The sequence below is a fragment of the Hyperoodon ampullatus genome (assembly GCF_949752795.1).
Source record: "Hyperoodon ampullatus genome assembly, chromosome: 5".
Taxonomy (NCBI): domain Eukaryota; kingdom Metazoa; phylum Chordata; class Mammalia; order Artiodactyla; family Ziphiidae; genus Hyperoodon; species Hyperoodon ampullatus.
Window position 1 is genome coordinate 37920033 of NC_136918.1, and position 27726 is coordinate 37947758.

Consider the following 27726-nt stretch of genomic DNA (forward strand, 5'->3'; position numbering starts at 1 on the left):
CGGAATTGTAATACAAATTAACCTATTTGAGGGGTTTTTCTGTTAACTCGCTTTCTTTCATGAGATGAATATAAACTGAATTATCATGGTCAAATAGTTTCGGGATATAGAACATTACAGATACAGACAACAACTCAGCAGGTTACCATCAATTTATATACAATTGATAGCCTTTAGATAATTGCCATCAGTTTTATTTCAAAACACCTAGCATTCTTTTTCTGGAAAAGAAACTGACATTGAGTAACATCAGCTAATGAGTTAGTTGAACTAGTGCCACTACAAACGAGACAACAAGCAGGAGAGCAAGTTTCTTATCTTCAAGGACTGAGTCTACTGGCCATACCAAGTTAAATTATCCCAATTTGTCACTTTAATACAAAAAAAATAGAATGTTAATGCCATTTCCACTGTTTTTCCATTGAAAAGGCAGCTGATGGTTAAAGTGCCTCTAACACACATAAATTATTTTTATTCCATGACTTTATTTTATGTTTAGAAAGGTGGAACAGCAGAAGAAAAAAAAAGGCAGGACAAAAGGCTCTGGAGTTTTCTTTCTTCAGATGGGTGCAGAGGTGATTATATTATGAGTAGGAGGTCTGTAAAAATAAACAGAATTTTCATTGATAAATTTAGGTCTAGGGAGACAAATGTAAAGTTTCTAAGTAAATTTCACTACTGCATGATCATAAAAATGTTGAAGCTTAACTGCCTAAGTTTGCTAGTTTTATTAAATTTAAAATATCTACCACCAGAAAAATATAAAATAATTTTATCAAACATGATGTATGAATCAAATATTGGACTTCATCTTCAGCAAGTATCAGAATTGGTTACTGAAAACGATCAGGCTGAGTAACTCCATGCATCTTAAAACTGTCATTGCGAAAGTATTCCTTAAGATGCTTGGTAACTTTTATTAAATGGTCAGAATGAAGCAAGGCTACAATTTTGCCAGATTTATTCTTTTAAATGGATTTGCAGGATACAAAATAGATCATCTGTCCAATTCACAGATATATGTAACAGTTCGTGGCATAGAGAGTAGACACAAGTAGGGAACAAAGAAAGTTGGGACTATTTTCCTGTACACAGCCGACCTCATAGGACTGCCCTGGCCTGCAACTGAGGCAGACACTCTGGCAGGAAAAGGCATGTTCCCAGCAGCAACAGTACCTCCAGATGTCACACTGATCAGCTTAGGGAAGTGACAATGACTGTTCCGTAAAACACTGGTTGGCTTTGGGCTACCTTATTTCATTGAAAAGACAGAAACATACCTTATATTTTTAATGGGGTTTCTGTGAATTTTTCCCCCAAAAAACCATATGTGTAAACAAAGACATCAAGTAAGCAGGTGTTTATGAAGAGAATCTCCAAATCCAGAAGACTCTCAAAATGTTGCTAACATTAACTACTGATAGTAATTATGATGTTGAGGAAGATATCGTAACACTTTATGGTTTTAAAAGAAAATTTTCATACATTGAAGTTATATAAAACATTTACAAACACAGACACTTAATAACACTGAATTATGTTTGGTCTGAGTTAAAGATTAATGATATTTAGTTTCTAGATATATTTTTGTATACACCCATACACCAGTCTTAACTTATGAAAGACAAACAAAGTAACAAAGCATTATTCTAAAGCTTTTAACTCCTTCCTCTCTCATTCATTGCTGGTATACTGTTCTGAATGATGTTGGTCTGAGCTGTGCTTCCCTTTCTAGCTTGCTTTCTCAAATATATCGCCCCTACACTACAAGAAAGTAGGCAGTCTGATTTAAGGGCCTTTTCTGAACAGAATGCATCTAGGGAGAGAATGAATCTTTCACATTTCTACTCCTTTCACTTCTGACTGTGTTGCAGGCTGCCTATAGTGTAAGGCTCACAGATAAAGTGAGTAATTAAATATTTCAAATTAATGATAAGGTCTTAATTATAGCATTTTCCCTTTCTCAACTTCTTTTATAAAAGACTTACTAATTATAATTCTTCAGCAATAATTAACAATTAACTCTGCTACTAAGGGAAGTCTTCCAATATACAATATTTTATTGGGAACTGCTTATAATGCCAGACTACAGAATTAAACAAGAGCCCATATATTCAGAAGAGTCCTAAATTCTACAGCTATCTAAGTTACTTTAAATTGAAAAATGGTTTATTTAAATGTTTTTAAACATTGCGAATAAGATTAAGAACAATTGTTAAAATTTTTAGTCAAGACAAATAAAAAGCTTTGCAAGTGAACATATACACAATTATCCATTGAATATGAACAATGAGAAATAAAACAATGAGCTACAGCTCAATTCTTCACATACAGAAACTCTATGAGCCACCTGCACACTATGAAATATCTTAGCTTTATTCAGCTTTCTTCTGTTCAAAGAGTTCTAGAGGATATTTTTAGTTTAGCCACAAGGCAATCAAGTTATTCAAAGGAACATCATACATACAAAATTTAGAATCTAGTTTCAGAAACTCCTCCTTTTTAAATTATTTAATTACATTAAGATTATTAAGGAACAAGTTGGATATAGTTAAATAGAATGATGACTATTAAAATAAGTCTAAAATATAAATTTTGTGTTTAGTCATTACCAATGCAGTAAGAGGTTTTTTACTCACTTATTACAATTTATTTCTCCTGATGAAGAGCTTCAATAAAAGCATCAAGTTTTTCTTGAATTTCTCTAACTTTCTCTGTGGAGATAAAAAGAGATCATAAATTAAAAACAAATTTTTTTTCAAAGGCATCACACATCATAGAAGATAAATGGTTTGGGATACTTTAACGACTTGGGAAAAGGGGGGAAAATTACCTTAGCACCACACGCCATCTTATAGCCAAATAAAGTTTGAACAGATTATGTAATAGCAAGAGCTTCTAAATTTTTGGAAGGGGAGGAGCGTGGGGGTTTGTGACAGATACCTTTGAGGATTTAATACAAGCTGTGGATCCTTACACAGAAAAATGCAAGTATAGATAAATATACCATTACATATAGAATTTTAAGGAGTTGCCAGATTCTCTGGAGTCTAACCAAGGACTCACAGTTAGCATTATCTGGAACAGAGGAAAATATATAATAATGAAACCATTTTTTAAAATTAGAAGAGAATACAGGTGAGTATATAACTGGCCTTCAACTTGGAAATGACTTTCTAAGTATGAAGTAGTGGGAAGAGTTACAAAGATCAACCAATATGACATTAAAATGTACCCTTTATATGTCAAAATGTCCTAAAACTGAACAGCAAAAGAAATTGTAGGAAATATTTTCAACAAACATGAAAAAGGAAATAACACTTAAAAAAATAAAAACACACTTTTCTTGCTGTGAATGAGGAAAGGAAAGTTTAAAAACACCAGAGCCACTGATGACAGATTTACATTATTTTATTTGATTTTAGGTTTCCATGTTTAAAGATGTTTAAATAAAATCTACAATTTCTCTCTGAAATATAAAAATTTCCTTCAAAATGTAAACTATTCACAGGACACACGCCAATCTCTTAATATTAAAAACAGAAGTCGTGATTTATTCTACTTCACTAACCTAATCATGCAGCTCCCATTTTAAAATACAGGTTATAGTAAGCATGGTAACAAATATTTTTGTCCTGTTAACACAACTTAACATGTTGGTGAGAATTATCAATTAAAGTGAAATGACTGGTTCAAAGCTGGTGATCTAGAGGCAAAACTGCAAAGCATTCTACTTCATATCTTAGAGAAAAAACATGTAAGAGGTATTAATAGTCAACATTTATATTTTTCCCACCCAGAACTTCATGCATACTTTATTTGTTGGCAGTCACTGAATGGCTGCATAGTGCAATGCCTGAATAAGACAATATTCTCACTCTCATGATGTTTATATTCTTTCTTTTTCCAGGTTTTAAAAAAAAATTGAAGTATAGTTGATTTACAACATTTCTATCTTTTAAAAGATACAAATTGTATCATTTAAAAATAAATAATCTGCAATTGAAGATATAAGTATCCCTTTTTAACAGAGAGACAGCTTTTGTGATGAGTAGCCAATAAAAAGAACTATCTTTTTTGTAAATTCTTATTAGCATTGCAGGAACTCAACACAGCCTACCAGGGTTGCATATAAAGAACGTAATGTCTTCATCTTCTTTTTCCAGTAATTCAGCACTTCTAATTCTTGGTATTAGACCGAGACTAACACACACCAAAAAAAGCCAGGGGAGGGGTATCCCCTATTGTTTTAATCAAATTATTTACTGAGAAAATATGATTTTAGTTATCACAAAGGCAGGAGTAACTCCTTATATATAAAAAATTAAACTCTTGGAAGTTTAGTTTATACTTTTTGGTAGTCTGTTTTTTTGTTTTTTTTTAACTGGCAGTCAAACCAGTAAACATACTTCCTTTCTCAAAATAAGGCCACATTTCTTATTTTAAAAATTATTTCATGTAGTTGCTTAGAAACAGTTCACCTATTTTCTTCATTGAACATTTAGAGAGTTCCAGATACTATAGGTCATCAGATGAAGAATTTTTAAAGGGGGTTGGGAAACAGGTGGAAAAAAGTTTTCTAAACTGTCTCAAAATTTTGGAAGTGGATGGGGTCTTTAAAAAATCATCTAGCTTAAATAGCACAAAACATGGAAATCTAAAACAAGTGTTCAGAGCCTTAGCAGCTCTCTAACATTAGACTGAGAACTATTTCTACTTGGGAAAACTGTACTGTATGAAGAAAGGAAATGATTCTATCTGCTCCATGATCAGAGTACAATCAGGCAGCTGAACGGCCAGCTCTACCCATCCTTTTGCCCTGTCAATGACCTCTATGTTCAGCTGGACAGACTATCTGTGAGTGGGTGATACAGTAGCATCACTCACAAGACACTGTTCAGAGCAAGATCTACTTGTATTGAAAGAAGCCAAGAGCCACTCTGATGCATGTGCCTAATTGTGGAATCTGAATCAAATTCAAATTCTTCTAAAATTAGAGATAAGTGATGTTTTTCGTAAATGAAAGTTAAAAAAAAAACTAATTAATTTAAATATGAAAACCACAGAATAAAAAATTACCAAATTTCCCTTTAAAAAGCTTTTTTACAAAATATTTTACAATCGGAATATCAGGACACTGTACTGAAACCTCAAGAATGACACAAAAAACATTAGTAAGTTACTAGGAAGTAATGCGGGGAGAGGAGAGGAGAGGAGAGAAGAGGATGGAGGTAAATGTTAAAAGGAAAAAGAATAGTTGTGATAAATGTATCTTTTTAATACTAAATTGAAAAACTCATTTCTTCATTCATTCCTTCACTTATACAATGTACTTAATGGAGTGACATGGGACACACATTATACCCTGCCTTTGAGAAGAATTCCTTGCTTACTTTCTACCTCTCTCTAAGTCTGTAAGTGTCTACTATGATGTTTTGTGTGATGTCAGATCCCACATTTCATTTGGTCCTCATACAACCCAGCAGGTTTCACTGCCAAAGATGAGGACATTAAGCCTGGAGAGTTAGCCTTGTCCACACTCCTCCAATTAAGAAACACATATTAGATCTGCTACCATATGCAGACTCTAAATGGAAACAAAACAAATGCCATTATTTCAAATGTATTTGTTGAAAGTTTTACCTTTTATGTAAGCTAAGGCATTTTGATAAAAATTAGGGAGTGAGATAGTTACTGAGCACCTCCTAAGTAGTTCTGTGCCTAGAAATGTCTAAAAAATGTATACTATGCTACCATACTCAGATGAATATTATTACCTCTTGAGGAGACTAGATCTATACACACTTGGAGAGACCCTTGGAGAACAATATAAGAGTAGGAAACTGGCCTAAAAAAGTTTAGCATCTTCAGTGTCTACAACAATGTCTGACTCGCTATATATGCTCAATAAATATTTGATAAATGAAGTTCCCAAAAGTATGGCATGGAAAATGAGGGCTGTAGGTTATCAAGAAGGGAAAAAAAGCACTTAACATGCTTCCTGGATGTTATGCCAGGATCACAAGAGCTACAGCAAGTCTGAGAACAAGAGGCAGGGTATACACTGACAATGAAGATCAAGGAAAGCTGGTGGGTCACCTGAACCACATAAAGCACCACGAAACAGAGAATACTCAGGTCTTAGAACACAGTAGCATTTTGGGGGGCGGGGGGGGATGGGGGTGGGGTGGGGGACAACTTAATTATTGCACCTTAAGAAGGCTAAAATATGCTGACTACACAAGCACACACAAGCATGATTTCATGCTTTGCAAGGAAGCTATATTACAAATAATATAGCAGCATTATTTTCCATATTTGAATTCATTCATTTTAAATTCTGATATAAGGTTCCAGCACTGTCTTGTATACCAACTATGCTTCCTGGCTGCACAGAAAACTGAGTTATGTGTAAAAATCAAGTTGGAATGTTAGCAACTAACACTTAACACTTTCTGATCCTTCCAAATTAATGTCTCACTATTACAGTGTTTTCAAATCCCCAAATATTATGGTATTTAATTTTTTCACCATTAGAACTTACTTTCCCACAGAAAAATGTGTATATATTAGCATGGCTAATTATAGAGCAAACTCCTTTTTTTTCTATTAAATATTTGCAATAAATATTTATATAGCTAGAGAATTCTTATAAATTTGTGATTTACCTGATAAACTAAACCAACTCAGGAAGGGATTAACAAACTGCTATTTTTGTTACACTGAAATAGCCAATTCCACATGTAGTGAATACTGAGTCTACTTTCCATTTGTCCAATGTTTACTTAAAAGATGAACAATTTCAAACATCAATTCATTGTGCTTCTTGATTGAGTCATGAATATTCCCATAATCCCCAACTCATAAACCGTCAGTCTCAGTGAATGAAGTTCCTTCTCTTTTTTCTTTTCTTCGGATGACTTGACACTCATTCATGTTTTGGGTCTCTTTATCTCCACATGAAATGATACTGCTACTCTCATTTTTTTTTTTTTGAGACTTCTGATACTTGCTCTAAAAGTCTCAAATATAGACTAATCTGTAATTAGGATTTGAATACACTGTGAATACCAAAAGGCCAAACCCGGGAGAAGGTTCACTTCAGTGGTTAATAACAGTTTAGAACAGGAACAAAGAATCACACACAAAACACTACCACATGAACTGAAATAAACCTTTTACAGCTTTTGATGTTTTTAGAGAAAGCATAAAGCAACGAGCTGCAAACTTACTAATGCAGTGTATTTTAAACAAACCACACATCCAAAGATCCAAATGTACCTTAACAGAACTGCTTCATAACATACTACATACACACTTTGTACCAAGCTTGAGGACACCTTGTAGGTGAGATTTTGCTATAAAAAGTTGTTCACTAAAAGACTGAAAATTAAAGGAACACTTCTTATTATGTTATATATGTTGTTCCTAAACAGGCTTGCTTTTCATTAGACAATTACACTGTAAGTGCTCTTTAGAAATTCAGTATTTAAAGGAATCATCTAGGGAAACAAGCAAAGAAAACCAACAACAAAAAAAAGTGAATAACAGACCAGATTCAAGAGTCTCAAAACTACAGTCGAAATCTTAGACTTAGCACAAGAAAAGATGTACACCTCTTACAGTTGAAAGGAAGAGCCAAAGAGATACAGAGTCAAAGATGTATAGCTAAATCTAACACTTATCTTCTGAATCTTGGCCCTGTAGTTTGTTTTCCCTACAAATAGGTATGATTATTTTTAAACAGACTCATTAATGAAGACAAACAGTATACTTCTGCTTGTTACAGAAGAAGGAGGCATCGTTTCCTATGTCCTGGAAAGCTGTTTGAGACTTGGACAGTAATTGTAAAGCTGGGTGGGGTCCCAGACTTCCAGGAGTCTGTGAGGTGGAAATAGAGTTCTCTGGGTTATTTCCATTGTTTCAAAAGTTCAAATGGAAATCTTTGTTTGGGCTAGAATTACATCTACTCTTGTAACAATTAGTTATTTAGGCTGATTAAAGATATAGTTGCAATTCTATGTTTCAAATTAAAACTATGTGCATTGTAGACAAATCTTATAAAACATGGACTTCACAAGAGTATACAATAATGAAAGGAATGTTTGATGAAAAAAAATGTTAGGAATCCCTGGTCTAATGCCCCTAACAATCAATGGAGTAGTTATTTCATATGATTTTTATCAAGATGAGAACATAATGTATTAACAGGTATACGATAACGTGATCAGGGGAACTAAGTTTCTAGCCCTGGTTTTGCCTTTAATCTTACGACTGTAGACAAATCACAGTCCTAGTTTCTTTATCTCTAAAATGAGGGAATCAGTCTAAAAAAAGCCCATATTACTTTAAAATTTAGGACTGAAATGTACTATTCTAACTGATCATGTTTTAATTGTACCTTTTAAAACTTGTAAATAGTCTTTTCTTTGTTCTTTAGTATCTTTTTATTTGATGTTAAGCTCCTAGTAAAAAATGCAACCACAAATGATAATATTATTCTCATAGAGTTGCAGAATTCATTTTAGAAAGATCAGTTTTATACTTTTTTCCCCCCAAGAATCAACGTGTGACTGTTTGTATGAATTACCTACTTACAAAAAGTCTGTCATTTAAAATCACTCAGCAAGTGCTACAGTACTTGCTATGTAACAGATGCCTATGAATATTCATTCATTGCTCATTCATTTATTTATTGGTAAGTGATCTGACTTAACCAATACTTAATCCAAACATTAAAGATGATTATTTTAAAAATTTGCTATTTCAGACCCCAGAACAATATGATTTAGAAAGAAAGCTGCCATAGAAAGTCTGTGAAGTAAATTATAATTTATGTCTGCTGAATGTATAAACAGCTCAAAGTGACTTGTGAATAAATTCAGCCTAAATTTTAAAAACAACTTTTGCTGAGCATTTCTATCAGGCTCCTTTCTGGCTAATATAATCAAAACCTCTTAAAAAATACTTTCTTGAATTTTGAAGCCTGTTCTCCAAAAGACTTTAGTATGGATGAACAAAGAGTAGCTTTATACCCAGGCCTTTATATTGGTTAGGCCCTTAAACTTTCATAAATAGATGGCAACCCTAATTTCATCTCAGCTATTAATTCTTATGGACCTGCCCTTAACCAACAGAGTCACACCATTCCAGGTGCTTGTCAGTGTCAATCAGTGTAAAATCTTGAACTTTCTCTGCTATCTGATACTTATTAAAAGGCTCAGTTGCAAGAAGAAATCACATTTATGGAAAATTGTATGGGGGATATATAATTCATCTATTTCTCTAGATGCTATATATTTCATCTTTAGATAAGTCAAGCCAAATAGCTATTTATTTAGATGGCATCATTCTGATTTTGTCCAGAATTGCTTGTTACTGGCCTACACTGAGGAACATTACAAGAAAGAGCCCTATGAAATTCATGATTATGTGCAGTCATTTGATTCAGTATATCATATAACTCAGTGTTCCTCTTATGAGGACTAGTGACTTTTCTCTCAGGTGTGTGTACCAGGTATAGCTATGCTTCAACTAAGCAACTGCTGTGCTGTTGTCTGAGAGCTACCATAAATCATGTAATCAACTCTGCTTTCAATTTTGCATCAGCTACTGAAACCAACTCCCCCTAAAACTAAGTTCCCCTGCAGGGCTTATGATTAACCTCTCTGCCCGAAACTTTATCCCTTTTCTTGTCCCGTCCCTGTCCCCCTGAAGATTGAGAAGTAGCAAAGAAAAGAGGGGACTGAAACCGAGCAGGACCTCGCGGAGCATTCCCCAGGTACAAGGCCCTCCATGTCCCATTTCTTGTTTGACCTTCCCTGAGTTCCAAAGAGCAGACTCAAGCAGTTAATGATTAGAACAGAGTCACAGGACTCCTAGTTCCTCTTGAAGGGATGTAGATGACAATCTGACGCATATCTTCGAGTTGTTCTGTGGAGTTGTTCTGTGGAAACTAAGACCCCCCACCCAGTGGAGGAAGGTGACTACATGCTGTCAGCAAGCAAGTAGACCCCAGACTGCTTGGAACTGGAAAGTTGATGACTGAGATTCCCTAAACATCACCCTGTTACCTCACCACCAGCCAATCAGAAGAATGTCCACGAGTTGATCAGGCACCCTGTGAACCTCACACTTAATGGTTGCCTTTAAAAACCGTTCCTGAAAGCCAGCACGGAGTTCAGGTCTTTTGAGCACGAGCTGCCTGCTCTTGCTTGGGGTCCTACAATAAATGCTGTACTTTCCTTCACGACAGCCCAGTGTCAGTTGATTGGCTTTGCTGTGCATAGGGCGAGTGGATCAGAGTTCAGTTTGGTAACACTGCTAGGAAGCTCAGGGCCAGATATGCAGCTTGCTTATAGCAAAGTACGCAGAACCCTTGAGCACCAATCTTATCCCAAATTTCACATTATTTCACTTGCCTGGATTTTCTCTTCCTTTCCACCCAATTTTTCCACTCAAGTATTTTTACTTTTTGCACAGGGTAGATCTTTATAAGCTGCCTCAAATTGTTTGGGGAATAAGGCAGGGAATTAATAAACTAACAAGCTAGTTTGTAGAAGACATACCACTAGGTAGCTGATTATATAATATACTATAATATTCTAAAAAAATCTTTTTATATTGGTAATACTTTTTAAATCAGTAATTTAAGAACATTTTGGGAGGACAATATTTGTCACATTTAACCTTCTATATTCGAATAATCCCTACATGAGAGAAAAAAATAAATTATTTTTATTTCTGCTCAATTCTTGGAAAACTCAATGATATAAAAATCTATACTTAAAGTCATTATTTTCAGCAACAGAAAAAAATCATACATTTTTATGGGATTCATGATCGTCTTTTTAAATGTGAATGTTAGATGGATTCTACCGTAAAATTATAATTGTCTCCTGTGAATTATTTTATTCTGTATCCAGTACATAAAATATTCCATATTCATTACATCTATCAACTCATATTATGATGAAAAAATATTTAAGTTATTTTATGTGGTAACTCATTAATGATACATTTTTTTCTCAAAAAAGTTTAAATAAATACGCTATTTCAAAATGAATACATTTCTTTTTCTCCCCATAAAAAACCCTAAATATCTCTACAATTTAAAAACTATGATATAGGTAATTAATTGGGAAAGCTAAAAAGCGTTAGCGTAATGACCAGTAAAATATTGTTCCAAACAATTAAGGTTTTAAAATAATTCATCATTTTTTTTCCTTCTTAAAAGCATATTTTACTCTGAATTTTTTTAGGAGGGAAGTTGAAACATTTTAAGAGAAGGAAAACCACCCAGGCAGCCCTTAAAGAGACAGGACATCATTTATCACCTGAAAAGACAGATTTATAAGAAGAGGGCCCTTTCTGTTCCTTTAAGACTGCAAAACAGATGGGAAGTGAATGGACAGTCAATGGGACAAGAAAACACATGGGAGGTGCCGCTGTATGTATGTTCCCAGCATAAGAAAGAGGTCAAGATTGTAACTGCATGACTGGGTCCTGGAAAGGGTCTTTCTTCAAGCTGTTACAAAGACAAACGCTGTTCCTCATCCTGCTGTCAAACTGTTATAAATATTGGTTTGTCAAAAGACCTTCAGTGCTGAAATTTTAAAAGGGAGGTGTAACAGATGAATGAATCATGAGAATGATTCTTAAACAGTCAGCTCATTAATGTAATTTTAAAAGTAAAAGGAAATAATACAAGAAGGGAGAAGGTAATTCTGATTTATGAGCCAAACTGAAAGTTTATAGAAAAAAGTATGGAATTAAAAATTGCAGACTTTAATAAAGTTATGAATTAAGTGAGATGAAAAACAAGAATGGAATACAATTATATCTCTTAAATAAGATGCTACAGAAGGACAAGTATTATTAATATTATCACAAGGAGAACTAATAGGCATTTGTGTTTTTTTAGGCTGATTTCATAAGTTTTTAGTTATTTCTCACTATAACCCTATAAATTGATATCATTACTGATATTGGTTCCATAAGGCAGAATAAGGCTCAAAGACATAAATGCAACTTCAGAATTAATTTCATGCATTCAGTAATTTAGAAAATCACCTTTAAATTATAAATCACAATTTCTTTTTTTCTACAGAAAAGAAATAAAATTGAAATAGCAATAAGAATGCATAGATGGATAAGCCTGGGTTATCTTTTTTGAAGAATGAAACCATTACACATTTCTTTAGGAGACAAACTCATTGTTCTCAAGTTAATGATTAGTTGAACTAGGAGAGTAGGCTCTTAAAATAACACACTGAAAATAATATAAAAAAGGAAGCCAAACTATATGAACTTGGTTATCTACAGTCACCACTAGCACAAATCCAGACTAAAAATGAACAGAATCCCAAAACAAACCTAAAAAGATACTATCTCTGACACATGTTGTTAGCCCCAGCTTTGCCATAAATATTTATGTAACTGGCTAAATCATTTCCCTTAGTGAACATCAACTTCCCCATCTGAACAATGGGGATAATAACTTACAAGCCTTATACGCCTTTAGAAGACAAACATAACACACGGTGTAAAGTGCAAAGCTCTATACAAATTTAAAGCACATATATAGAGTTCCAAACAGGATTTAATTTGGATTCCAAAGTACCAAATGATGCAGTTACATGAGAATACTTTCTATTCCTAATGCTTGCCTGGCTCACTGCTTTCCTGATTGTCAGCAATCTCAGTAGAAGTGAGCATAAAAGATTACAAAGTTAAGAAGAGAGTGGATGGTTTAAAGTAGAGGCAGCAGCCAAACATTCAAAAGTTTTCCTGTAGACTTCCCAGGTGGCGCAGTGGTTAAGAATCCACCTGCAACGCAGGTGACACGGGTTCGATCCCTGGTCCAGGAAGATCCCACATGCCGCGGAGCAACTATGCCCATGCGCCACAACTACTGAGCTTGTGCTCTAGAGCCTGCAAGCCATAACTACTGAGCCCGTGTGCCACAACTACTGAAGCCCGCACGCCTAGAGCCCCTATTGCGCAACAAGAGAAGCCACCACAATGAGAAGCCCATGCACTGCAACGAAGAGTAGCATCCACTCGCTGCAACTAGAGAAAAGCCTGTGTGCAGCAACAAAGACCCAACGCAGCCAAAAATAAATAAATAAATAAATTTATTAAGGAAAAAAGTTTTCCTGTGTAAAAGAGAATCATGATCAAAAGTAGCTGGAGTGCACAGAAGAATCAATCTAGTAGTTTTAAGATAGGAATGATTTCAGCATCTTTGAAGAAAGAGAGACATAATGAAGGTACAAGTACATATAGGAAGTGCCAGGGTCCTGAATACAGGTGGAGATTAACTTTAAAAGCAGAGTGATTTTTAGTACATGTTTTGTTACTATATAGCCTCTGGAATCCCTGACCTATTTAAAGCAATGGGTACCATAGGTTTTATTTTTACTAACGCTGCTTATTCCTCTCAGGGAATCTTTTTTTTTTTTTTACAACTTTATTGGAGTATAATTGCTTCACAATGGTGTATTAGTTTCTGCTTTATAACAAAGTGAATCAGTTATACATATACATCTGTTCCCGTATCAGGGAATCTTTTTGAAATAAGTTTGTATGAAGAAAAGGAAGAGAAATTGAGCCTACTCTGATAGATGAGAAACCAGAAATAGGAGCAATGACAACAAATTGAAGATATGGGGTATAAGAGGAAGCCAACCCAAGATTTCTTCATGAAAAATGTGTTCCAGAAGTGTAACAGAAATTATGTCCCTAAGATCATATTACAAATTTTGTTAGAATACAATGTTACAGTGGTTGTATCTCGGCAGTGGCAACAGTTTGAAAAATTCTGCCATCTATATCTTCTAACTTTATACAATGCATATGCACTAGTTTTGTGATAAAAAAGATTAAAACAAAAACACCTAAAATTCTGGTAGTTGTACTGGGTGAAGACAGGTACACATGACACAGAATATGAAGTGGTACCAATAAAAGGAGAGACAAAAAAAGACCTGAATTCCTTGGCCCAGAAAAAAGATCTAACTCAAAAGACTAAAACTAAGGAACAGACTGAAAAAGTTCTTCTAAGAGAAATTAAAATGGACTAATTCCATACACAGTAGGTAACGACGAAGCAGAGAAAATCTATTATCTTTAATGGACTGCACAAGTGTGAAAACTTCACCAGTTCAAGAAAGATTTCAATTCATTCACAGGTGACAGATCCAGGAAGGGCAGTTACTAGAAGTAGGAAGAATTCAAAGTGAATCCCCAACCACAAAGGATGATACGATGACAACCAATTACTATGTAGCCCCATGAAATGTCTCTTGGTGTCACAATTACCAAGAGGTTATTTGGGAAGATATCAGTCACTTTTAAAATTGATCATATCATGAATTAGCTTAATCATTTCTATGAATGTGATAATTAAGAATATGAAATTTCTAAGGTCATTTTGAATTATGCTCATTTGGAAAAAGAAACAGTTTAGAAATGTATAAAATGGTAAAGAAATTAAAATTTCTTTTGTCCTCAACCCCTCCTGCAACTATCCTGAGAACCCTCTTTCACAGAGGTTACCAGTTCAGTGTGCATCAATCTGTCCTTCAAGACAGTTCTCTTTTTAAAAAAATGTATTCATATCTTGTTTAATTTTATTTTTTAGTATACTGTTCCACAGATCAATGGATTGTTTTGCAATTCGATTTAGTTTTCAATAACTAGATTACACCTTTTTCCATCTTAGAATGGAGAGAATACATAATTAAAAAATAAAACAAATCAAAGTTTAATCCAAAACGTAAAGATATTATTTCATCCTAAAGTCTCACTGAGGGAGTGGTAAGCATTAATAACAAGGGGAAAAACAGCCTCATTTCTAGCTTTAAAAATGTGCACTGTCTTTTTTATACATAATCATATACACACAAGCCCATAATACATAACACATAAATAGAAACCACTTTAAAATGATCAACAAAAAATGCAATCCATAAATTACTGAACAGCCCTTTCCTATCTTTATTCTCACTTTTAATCAGTTAAAATGTGAGTTTAAAGCAAAAAGAATATACTTGCTAGTAAAGCATTGAATAACAGTAGCCTGTAAAAGATTACAGAGAAGTAAATATCCTTTTAATCTTGTACCAATTTATCAATATCCATCAATGCTGTCTTTAAAAGACAGACTTAGGGCATGAAAAATGTGCTTGATTGTAAAAGCCCCATTTTGAGTCTGAATTTTCTCATCAATAACCTGGAAAGCACACAACTCGGACTCATCGTGTGGAACTGTGCATGTAAATAACTACTTCTCTAACACACAGGACTCTCCCTGAGGATTACTTTATTCTTTGTGTCAACTCACTCTCCCTTTTTTGGACTACAACACAAAGGCAGAGTCTACTTCATCTCTGCAGACTCAAGGTAAAAATAATCCTTCACTCTCTTCCTTAGCTGCTTTGTCAATTTCACCTTACTAGGAAAACTATTTCACAAAGGCAGAAGTTAAAAATTCAATCACTTTAACCCTGAGAAGATACCTTAAAGACCTCAAACACTGATAACATAAAACAGAAAGAAGCTATTTATTCTGTAGTGAAGAAAAGAAACATTCCAATCTTTCCATTTTTCAAATATACTCACTTCTACTAACCATTCCAGAAAGTACATAAATGTCAAATAGAATAAAAATATTCCAGTCGACTTAAAAATTCCTAATAAACACACACAAAAAAATGAGTGTTTCGGTGAACTGGGTGGACTGGGGATTAGGACATCACTGGTGACCTAGAAAGAAGTAAGAAGTGGTTCTGCTAGGGATGAAAGCTAGTCGCAAGATGCTAGCAAAGGAATGTGTGGGTATAGGGGTGAATGTAGCAAATGCGAGCTGCTCTACAAGAGAAATGAGGTTGCAGTTTTCTGGTGAGACAGAGTGGGAGTAAGCTTTCTTCTTCCTCTTTTTTAAGTTAAGAGAAGGGGGTAATGAAGAGCCTGTATTAAAACGTCATGATCCAACATTCAGCAAACACATTCAATATGACATACAAAAAATGGTGAATTTATGAAAGAAGCAAATGGCTTTGGCAGAATAGATCAATCATAATAGACATGAAAAATTTTTTTTCTTAAATTGGTTATCTTGGTTGATCTACAGTTGTCTATAGTGGGAAGTCTGCCTTCTGCTCAATTAAACAACACTGGCAGTACCTCAGTAAGGTTTTTAACCACTGAAGGAAGGTAAATAAGCAGGGAGGAGGAAAAGCACTAGCTCAGGACCAAGAGATAATAATGATATATAAGAAGGCACAGTGAGAGACATAAGAAGAAAAGAGACAAAGAGGGAAAGACTGCTTAGAAATGTGCTAGAAGCCAGGAGAGACGAGGAAGCAGTACTGAGTGCCTATAATTACTGGCCAAAAAACCACAATCACAGTATGTAGGTATAAATGATGCCACAGAGATTATGGTTTTTACAGTTGCCTAGGTACCTAGAATTCTACAACTCAATGCTACCCTCTCCTCCTTTAAATCCCTTTAAAATTCATTTTCTTTGGTTATGTCTACAGAAACAAAATGAACATGCTACTATAGATAATAGTTCAAATAACAAATTTTCAATAGTCACATGATTTATCAGACTCTACTAAAAGAAGATATATGTCGATTTCATGCCCATTAATAAAAATAACAGACTATGCCACTGTAAGCATGAAGAACTCTCCAGAGAACTGGTGCGGGGGTGGAGTGGGTGGTGTCAGTGTGTGGCAACAATCACCTGTGGAGACTTGGCAAAATATGCATGCCGTAGCCCTACCTCCGGAGAAATAGTTTAAACACATGATTTCCCTTTTCTACAGTTTTAAGTTCCAGATTCTGAGTACAATAATCTTTCTAGGATGATTTTCAGTCTCACACTACTTCGTGGTCACGGTTTTCATCCATAAAGGCCCTCAAGGATTCCGCAAGTACGGCAGAAGTTTAGGAATGTGGAGGAGCCAATGAAAATTAAATTCAAGAGTATCTTGCTATTTTTCTTTCCTAAATAAAGAACAACAAAATTATTCTTGCTGGAGCTTCTTCCATCTAGATATTTCCTGACTACTTTTTATCCAAGTTTTAACATGGCATGAAGACACTTCTTAACTCTCTTATAAATCAGAATTATATTTGAGAGATAATGAAGGTATTTCTTTCTTTCTTTTTTTTTTTTTTGCGGTACGCGGGCCTCTCACTGTTGTGGCCTCTCCCATTGCGGAGCACAGGCTCCGGACGCGCAGGCCCAGCAGCCATGGCTCACGGGCCCAGCTGCTCCACGGCATGTGGGATCTTCCTGGACTGGGGCACGAACCTGCGTCCCCTGCATCGGCAGGCGGACTCTCAACCACTGCGCCACCAGGGAAGCCCAAAGGTACTTCTTAAACTGAAGCAGCTAAGGTGCATTTCTCTTCTGATCTTAGCTTATAAAATGGTAGTACTGGATCATTCTGCTGCTACTCCCTTTTTATCATCATGATTTAAAAAATGCACTAGTACATTAATTATGAAGAACAAACAAAATTTTCATTACAAAAATAATTTGTTACTACCTGGTAGCTCAGAGAAAAAAGAAATTTCCATCTGTCATCTATATTTCTAAGTTTTTAGCATCAAAACTGAATCTCCTGCACACTAAGATAGAAAGCTTGTATCTTTACTCCATTCTAATTATCAAGAGAAAGCATAGGATGGAGGATAAGAGGAGACTGGGAAAGTAAGGAGACACAAAGACAAGCCCCACCAGCATTGTATATTGCCAAGAGAAACAAACTTTAGTTTCAAGAAACAATTGCCGGCTGTCTGGGAGATGCTCAGGCATCAAACAATAAAGAACAGTCAACAGAGGCAAGAGGCCGAGCATGCTGCTGCGACTGCTTCTCTAATCCCCGGACCTCTAGTAAAAAGGCCAGCTGTTGCCACCTCGTGTAGAGAGTCAGCAGAGCAAATTAACCACGGGAGAAAAAAAGCTGCGGATATTGGAAAATTCTAATTTACCAGCCTCTTTAAGCTACACTGTTTTTAACACTGAGGACATCAAACTATTATCATTAAAATAAGCCTGTGTAATGGTAGCCCAAGTAAAAAGGTTTAAGACTGTTTTCACATTTCATTGGTAAATGAGATAGATGTAAATATGAAATATTCGGTTTTGACTGAAGCATATCTCCTCTTCATGTAAAGTACAAGAAATACGAAGAAGTACACTGAAGCTTATTATAAAACATTTCAACACTCCCAGACAAGCTCGACAAAAAGCCTCAACTTAGAATAACAGCCATTATGCTCAAGTAAAGATTCTGTATCTGTTACAGCTGGATTTTAAGTCTCTAAGTACAAACACACCACGCTGAAAAGCTGTGTCTGAATTTTGGGCAACTTTGATACTACTTACCTATGGCGCAATTCAACTGAGTGTACTTCAAGACAATTTAACAAGTCACATAAAGAAAATTAACTTCCTTCAATCTGTTTACTGGCTTCATTTACACTTTTGTGTTCTCTTACCCAGATGTTCTAATGCTATCAAAGTTTTCATATTGTTTGAAAGTTTAAGCTGCAAAGTTTTTGTAGTGTAGGAAGTACACAGGATGATAATGACCATGATACTAACATGTATGTTCTTTTTTGACCCTCTCCGTAAAGGACACTGTTAACTATGGGAGCTTCCAAATATAAAAGACCATTTCATATAATTATATTGTCTAACACCTTGGGGTTTTTTTCTCAAATTAGTTCAGCAGAGTAATTAAAAGACCTGGGCTCAAAACTTGGCTTTACCAGTTACTATCTGTGTGTTTCTTAGGCTGCCGTTTCTTTTTCTATAACATGAGAAAAATGACTATACCTATGAGACTGCATGTTAAACACATAACCTAATATCTGGCACAGGAAATTTATTCAAATATTAATTTATATTCATAAAAAGATTCAAGTTTCGATACAAAAATGAAAAGGAATTTATTGTAAAATAAGAAGAGAACAATCTAAATGACTGGTAATACCCCTTTAATTCCTAGGTATCAGCGATTCTTTGATTATGTACACAGGGAATAGCGAACAAGAGTTAAAAAAGAAACCTAAGCTCTAAACCCCATGCAACTGATATCAAGGTCCAAAAACTCACAGTAAGCTAGGTTGATATGATATTTACAGAGCAAACAATAAAAGAATCCCATGCTGTTCTGATGAAACTCAGTTTAGCAACATTTCTAGCAGTTGTTACCAGTGTCCAGACACTCAGTTTCCAGGCTGGGATGGAGAATAAATTCTAAAAAAAAGTCTGTGAGATGTTAGCACTATTACTTATTTTATATAATGACAATCATAAAATATATCTTACAAATAATAAGCAGATCATTATAGAAAGAAACATTTTAAATTGAGCTGTAACATGCCAATCTTTTCCTCTTCAAAGAAAGCGTTTTAAAATTGCGGTCTGTTTCAATAAATACATTGGACACATTATTAAAAACTATGCTGGGAATCCAAATAGATTTTATCTAAATTAATGCTGTATTTAAGTATCTATACAAAATCCTTTGAGATAAAATTCACTATAAAATCAAAAGAATTTCATCAAGGTCATAGTGAACATATTTAAGCACCAGACAGTTCTGAGTATGACTAGACAATGCAAAAAAGGAATAAGGTGGAAAGATTAGCTATGTATTTTACTAAACTGTCCATGAGGCAACCCAGTCTTTCAACATCTTCACAGGTCATGTTTTCAAAAGTCTCATTATCTCTAAATTATTTTCATATGATCCCTGATCCATTATCAGCTATAAAAACAAAATTAAATATTTTTTTACCCTTTTCTCAGACTTAGGGAACAGTTGTAAGAATACTACAAAGAACATTTTTCCTGAATCGTTTACTGTCATTATGCCCCATAGGCCCCAAATATTCTACTGTGTATTAGCTACAAATAAGGATATTTTCCTAAATAATCCCAATCTAACAAAGTTTAAAAATTAACAGTGAAGTATTACTACCATGTAACCCTTAGATTCCCACCAACTGTCCCATGAATGTCCTTTAGAGCAAAAAGATCTAGTTCAGGATCATGCATTGTATTTTGTTTTCCTGTTCTTTAGTCTCCCTCAACCTGGAACAGTTCCTCAGTCTTTCTTTGTCTCTCATGATCTTGATACATTTTAAAGATTACAAGCCAGTTATTTTATAGACTGTGCTTTAATTTGGGTTTTTCTGATGTATCCTTATGATTGAATTTAAGTTATACATTGAAGGTAAGAAAATCACAGAAGTGATGCTGGGTTCTTCTCACTGCATTCTATGAGGTGGCACACAGTTCTGATTTGACTACTACTGATAATATTACTGTGACCACTTGATTAAGGTGGTTATTACCAGGCTTCCCCACTTTAAAGTTACTCTTTTTTCCTTTTTAATTATTTTGCATGGAGATAGTTTGTGTGATTATACAAACATCCCATTCCTCATCACTGATTTTATTCATTTACTTCTATAATTATCAATTTATGGACTCCTGTTTTATTCAATGGATTATAATTTCTAACTGTCCTTATTTATATTGATGCCCAAACTGTCCTAGTTTTGGCCAACAGGAACCTCTGCACGTTGGCTTCTGTATCTTGTTGACCTGTCCCTATCATCCTTCAACTACTTCCTTACTTTCTATATCCTAAGATGTCCCAGGTTCCTCCTGACCTTCCCCTGCTCCACCTATGGAATCCACTGCATCTCCAGAGTCCTGGTTCCTTGTATGCCTCCTCATCTCATAAGCCTCCTAGGACTAGAAGAGGCAAGGTCTTCTTTCATTTCTTTCATCTTCCTAACTCTAGCTTTGTGGCTTCACTTCAATATTGAACACGGTATATTTTCTCCAGAATATGAGAGAATACCGTACTCATCTAAAAGGACAACCAGTTGATGAATCCCCAAAGTAAAGTGGTGAAATGATTTGAAATTGGGCAAGTTTAAAACTGGCAAAATATATGATGCATCAAACTTCTACCAATCTCTACAATAATCTACCCTGTACCATTTTGAAACGGTAGTAAAAACAAAACAAACAAAAACTCTGACTCCCTTTCTCTAAATTTCATTAACCGACTTAACATATTCTAATTGAATATGCTATACTAGGAACTTTGATCTGTGTAAGACAGTAGTAACCATTAAACTGTGAAAGTTTACTGGCTGCAAGTATCCATGACCATATTCGCAAGTGTTAGACTGAACATAAACAGTAAGGAAAAGATACTCTCAAGATTTTTTTTCAACTAATGGACAAAGTCATGGCTCATCTCCTTTAGTGTGACTGATGAGGCTGAGTCACTGGTCAAACACCTGCTTCCAAGGACATTATCTGGTACATTAACACGACAATAATTATATATATACAAAAGTAGTAAATCATTTCAAGGGAGTCATATGAGTACTTTCTCAGGAAAACATAAGACTTGGCTTGACAGTGCACAAATTTGTGTTAGCAATACACTTTCCTTAAACAATCAAATTGGGAGTAGAAAATGATAGGGTTACACAAGACTCTATTATAAAACGTGAGAAAAGACATATTTTCTAATCACTTAAAAATGTATATGCTGGTAAAACACATGGAAGTATTTCACTGTCTGATAACTATGTCTTGAGGGATACAAAAGAAATATATCTGTATACACTGTGATACTGACACATCTCTTCCTGTAACAGTACTAATTTAGCAAGAAATTATGAACCAGAAACTTCCAAATGTTTTTTGAACCAATTCCCCTACCAACCCTGTAAAAAAAACTATTATAGTATCATTCTTACAAAGAAGCTAAGGCTGTGGGAGATACCCTGCCTAAGATAACACAGCTAGTACATGGTAGTTCAGATTTAAGCACAGGCCTTCTATGAGTTAGCACAGACTTAACTACACTACCAAGGCAGCATGAAAAAACTGGAAGAACAGCAACAGAAGATGGAAATAAAAGTTAAAGTGAGATATGTTTCAAAAAAAGATTACCTAAAGAAAGAAGGAAAAGGAAAAGAGAAAGAAATAGGAAGCTGAGATAGTAGGGAGGAGAGAGAAAGAGAGGACAAGCAGTGGAGGAGAACAAGCTGCTCTGGCACACAGCAGAAGACAGGAAAACGCTGCTTGGTTTCGCTTGGATGTTCTAGGGATTGTATTGTAGCGCTAAATATTCAGCTTAGAAACTGTTTTCAGATTTGAAGAACTGCTTTTGTTTGAGCATGTGCTACCTTCTGGATATCAGAAAATTCAGAGATAGTAAATTTAAGTTTACATTGAAAGAAAAAAATACTGTTTCATGAAGCTGAAATAAGGGAAACTTATAACAAGGTAAACTCAAACAGAAGCACTAACCACCAGTATTTTTATTTTTATTTAATAATATTAACTTCTCACTGATTTCCTTGGGTTCTGAAGTATCTAAGTAAATCTTAATAGGCAATCCAAACATCTTAAAGCTAGGAATTCACTAGCATTCAAAGAAGAACCAAATGTCCCTCCGCACCGCCCGCCAAAGCCCCCAAAAACAAAGTGACAAAGTGACTAACAGGGCCCAGCTAGGTTGGGGGCTGAAGGTGGGGAGCCATATCACCCTGGTATAGGTGTTAAAGCCAGACCAGGTGTAAGAGGGTGTTCATGACCTGCCCAGTAGTGAGGAGAGGATCCGTGTAGGAGGAGAGTCAGTGCAGGAGGCCAAAGCACAAGCAGGATGAAAACAGTATCTCTACAAAAGCACGGTTGGGCTTCAGGTGAGGAAGAGTCCTTGTGTAGCTGGGCAGGGGGTAGGAAGAATGAGAGAGAGAGATGCCTGGCAGTGTCAGAGCATGAGCTCAGTAAAAAGGACTCTGAGGAAGGGCAACCTGGCACAGAATGTCAGAGCCTAGATGAGGTGGAAAGGGTATCAACACAGGGTAAGGTATTGTGGTGGTGGCCTGGAGTTGGGTGATAAGAACTGAGCTGGGTGAGAAGGACATTTGTGCAATGAAGGGGACAGTAGCAAGTTTGGTTACATATAAGAGGACTGATCAAAATAAGGAAATATATTAAAGATACTTAGAGCCAGATTTCTGTCAGAAAAAGGAATTACAAATAAGGAAAAGGAAAAAATTAGAATGAACTCGGTATTATTAGATTAAAATGGAAAGCACTGGTGTCAACTTATGGTTTTCAATACAGATATATACATATGATTAGAAATACAGATGTAAATATGTGTATATATGTGCACACACACACATGGTATTTGTTCCCTCGCTCCACCGAGTGGGTCTGGGAACAGTGATATTTCAATAATGATGAACATATCTGGTTCTTAGTTCTTGATTTCTAAATATCATTCTCCAAAAAGGGAAGCTTGGTCAGGGAAAGCACAAGATGAATATGGAACATCTTGTGTGGAAGGACAATATTAGGACAACAGGTGAAACTTGCATGGAGTCTGAAAATCAGATGTAGTAATTTATCAGTGTTATTAACATCCCGATTTTGATGGGCTAGGAGAAAATTCTTGTTTCTAAAAAACACACGTTAAAGTACTTGGAACTGATGGAGCTTCAGGTCAGCAACTTTCAAACAGTTCAGGGGGAAAAGGTTCTTTGTACATACTTTTCTATAAGTTTAAAATGAGGTGGAGAAATAAATGGACATGCAGAAGGTGAAAAGGCAGTGAGATGGAGGGCAGGAAGGATTACTTACTGAGGTCTTCAGCCAGTTGAACTCGTTTACCAGTAAGCAATTTTACCTTCTTCTCACTATCTTCAGCAAAATCTTCCAGTACCTCTTTAACATTTTTCTCTAATCGCCTGACTGTTTAAAGCAAATAAAGAAACATGAGAAGCATGATTTTTATGAATGCACAAGGATGATAAAATTAACAATATACGGAGAGCAAGTTCTTATTTTTCTCATCACGATAAATCTATTGTTAAGTTCAGACTTCTCACAGTTATAGGGAGAATATCTACCTGTTATGCAGTACTTTTATCAACATGAAATTAATACATATCTTCAGAGAAAGTCCTATTCTTAAGCCCTAACATTTTAATGGAAGTACAGATTCCCCAAAAAACCTAAGTGATGCTTAGGAGTCCTTTCCTAACAGAGTTTTTGTGTAATGAAGGAAGACTCCTGATATGTTTATCTCCCATCTTTTTCAATTATGGTTTATTTTCATTACTATTTTAAAGGCAAATTATAATTTTTGGTCTTCTAATAAATCTAATATTCAGGAAATATTTTGGTATCCATCTATTTAAAGTGAAATGTTATTACTGCTATTTTTCATGTCAAATTAGAAAGTGGTCCTTCTGTGGCTTACCTTCAGTGTTTGTAAGTTGCTGTCTTAAAGTATTTGCAGTGATAGCAAGCATTCGCTGTATTCGCCAAAACAGGACAACATCATTGCATTCCAACTGAAATATTAGGTAATGAAGATTACCAGATGCAAACTTAAAAATGAAAACCACAATCATGAACACATAAAATTCCTGAAGTCAGTACCTACAGCCTCTGCTTTAATAAAAAATAATCAGATTTACCTAATATATATATTCCTCTTGTAGATAGGACCTACTGCATTTTTTCTGCACAGGAACCACAAAGTTCTACATGATTTGGGTTTTATTTGCACCACAGCTACATAGCTTTGTTTTGATTCCAATGACAAAGCAAGTAAACTTGGGAAGTAGAGAATTTCATTATGTTATATACAAGCAGAAGTTCACAGAATATATACTTACTTAGCATTTAGTTCAACTAACAATCATGTTATCTTAAATATGTCCTTAGGCTAACCTCTATTCTTTGAGTGTACACTCAAGCCATTTTTGAAATTCAGCTGCATATGAAAATACATTAATGATATTTTAAAAAAGCTTATCCTCTGGGTGAGGAGTAAAACAGGGGTAGGAGATTAAATAGTACAAACAACAATGTATAAAATAAATAAGCTACAAGGATATATTGTACAGCACAGGGAAATATAGCCAATATTTTATAATAACTTTAAATGGAGTATAATCTATAAAAATATTGAATCACTATTCTGTATACCTGAAACAAATATAAAATAGTAAATCAACTATACTTCAATTAAAAAAATAGCATATTCCTTTTCGAAAGCAAGAAAGCAAGAAAGGGAAAAAGCAAGAAAGCAAGAAAGAGAAAGGAAAAGAAAGAAAGCTTATTCAATAGAGAGGTCTTACTAACAATGAAAATTATGCAAACAACTTGCCAATTTTTACACAGGCACGTTTAAACACAAATTTCTTTTAAGCTGCTGAAAACGCAAAAGAAAAACATTTTAGGGGTCTCAAATAAGATCGCTGATTAACAGAGCTCTTTCAGAAGGACACTTTAAAAAGCATTTATGCTTGTATGAAAAAGCTCAAAATACATTAGTTTACCGCCACCTAGGGGTTACTTTGTAAAATGTGACATTAAAGTGCAGTTGTGCATTCTAAGAACTTTCTACAGTTCTTTTAAAGAATTATTTAAAGCAAGATTTTCATGGAGGAAGCTTGCACAAGCCTCTTAGATAGCCTCATCCACCAAAGGGCAGACACCAGAAACAAGAACTATGATCCTGCAGCCTGTGGAACGTAAACCACATTCACAGAAAGACAGACAAAATGAAAAGGCAGAGGACTATGTACCAGATGAAGGAACAAAATAAAACCCCAGAAAAACAATTAAAAGAAGTGGAGATAGGCAACCTTTCAGAAAAAGAATTCAGAATAATGATAGTGAAGATGATCCAGGACCTCGGAAAAAGAATGGAGGCAAAGACCAAGAAGATGTAAGAAATGTTTAACAAGAACCTAGAAGAATTAAAGAACAAACAAACAGAGATGAACAATACAATAACTGAAATGAATAATACCCTAGAAGGAATCAATAGCAGAATAACTGAGGCTGAAAAACAGATAAGTGACCTGGAAGACAAAATAGTGGAATTCACCGCTGTGGAACACAATAAAGAAAAAAGAATGAAAAGAAAGGAAGACAGCCTAAGAGACCTGTGGGACAACATTAAACACAGCAACATTCGCGTCATACGGTGCCAGAAGAAGAGAGAAAGAAAGGACCTGAGAAAATATCTGAAGAGATAATTGCTAAAAACTTCCCTAACATGGGAAAGGAAATAGTCACCTAAGTTCAGGAAGCTGAGAGAGTCCCAGGCAGGATAAGCCAAAGGAGGAACATGAAAGACATGTAGTAATCAAGTTGACAAAAGTTAAAGATAATGAAAAAATATTAAATGCAACAAGGGAAAAGCAACAAATAACATACAAGGGAATTCCCATAAGGATGTCAGCTGATTTCTCAGCAGAAACTCCGTAGGCCAGAAGGCAGTGGCACGATGTATTTAAAGTGATGCAAGGGAAGAACCTACAACCAAGATCACTCTACCTGGCAGGGATCTCATTCAAATTTGACAGAGAAATCAAAAGCTTTAGACAAGCAAAAGCTAAGAGAATTCAGCACCACCAAACCAGCTCTACAACACATGCTAAAGGAACTTCTCTAAGTGGGAAACACAAGAGAAGGACCTGCAAAAACAAACCCAAAAGAATTACCATAATGGTAACAGGAACATACATATTGATAATTACCTTAAATGTGAATGGAATAAATGCTCCAACCAAAAGACACAGGCTCATCGAATGGATACAAAAACAAGACCCATATATATGCTGTCAACAAGAGACCCAATTCAGACTAGGGACACATACAGACTGAAAGTGAGGGGATGGAAAAAGATATTCCATGTAAATGGAAATCAAAAGAAAGCTGGAGTAGCAATCCTCATATCAGATAAAATAGACTTTAAAATAAAGAATGTTATAAGAGACAAGAAAGGACAATACATATGATCAAGGGATCAATCCAAGAAGAAGATATAACAATTATAAATATATATGCACCCAACATAGGAGCACCTCAATACATAAGGCAAATGCTAACAGCTATAAAAGAGGAAATCAACAGTAACACAGTAGTGGGGGACTTTAACACCTCACTTACACCAATGGACACATCATCCAAACAGAAAATTAATAAAGAAACAGAAGCTTTAAATGACACAACAGACCAGATAGATTTAATGGCTATTTATAGGACATTCCATCCAAAAACAGCAGATTACACTTTCTTCTCAAGTGCACATGGAACATTCTCCAGGATAGATCACATCTTGGGTCACAAATTAAGCCTTGGTAAATTCAAGAAAACTGAAATCATATCAAGCATCTTTTCCGACCACAATGCTACGAGATTAGAAATAAATTACAGTGGAAAAAACGTAAAAGACACAAACACATGGAGGCTAAAAAATGTTACTAAATAACCAAGAGATCACTGAAGAAATCAAAGAGGAAATCAAAAAATACCTAGAGACAAATGACAATGAAAACACGACAAACCAAAACCTATGCGATGCAGCAAAGCAGTTCTAAGAGGGAAGTTTATAGCAATACAATCCCACCTCAAGAAACAAGAAAAATCTCAAACAAACAACCTAAAGTTAAACCTAAAGGGACTAGAGAAAGAAGAACAAACAAAACCCAAAGTTAGTAGAAGGAAAGAAATAATAAACATGAAAGTAGAAATAAATGAAATAAAAACAAGAAAACAATAGCAAAGATCAATAAAACTAAAGCTGGTTCTTTGAGAAGATAAACGAAATTGATAAACCTTTAGCCAGA

The 27726-nt window shown here is 35.0% G+C and overlaps 1 protein-coding gene across 1 annotated transcript in view; it reads right to left on the bottom strand.

Moving 5' to 3' along the window:
• Nucleotides 1–205: 205 nt before the first annotated feature.
• Nucleotides 206–27726, bottom strand: part of OPA1 (OPA1 mitochondrial dynamin like GTPase) — a gene marked incomplete at its 5' end in the record, with an annotated part of 91731 nt that continues 64210 nt past the window's right edge. The window contains 4 exons of the mRNA XM_079704828.1: nt 206–599; nt 2640–2714; nt 23717–23827; nt 24339–24432. Of these exons, the coding sequence (XP_079560954.1) occupies nt 2650–2714; nt 23717–23827; nt 24339–24432 (270 nt within the window). The 3' untranslated portion in view covers nt 206–599; nt 2640–2649. The remainder of the gene's footprint in view (nt 600–2639; nt 2715–23716; nt 23828–24338; nt 24433–27726) is intronic.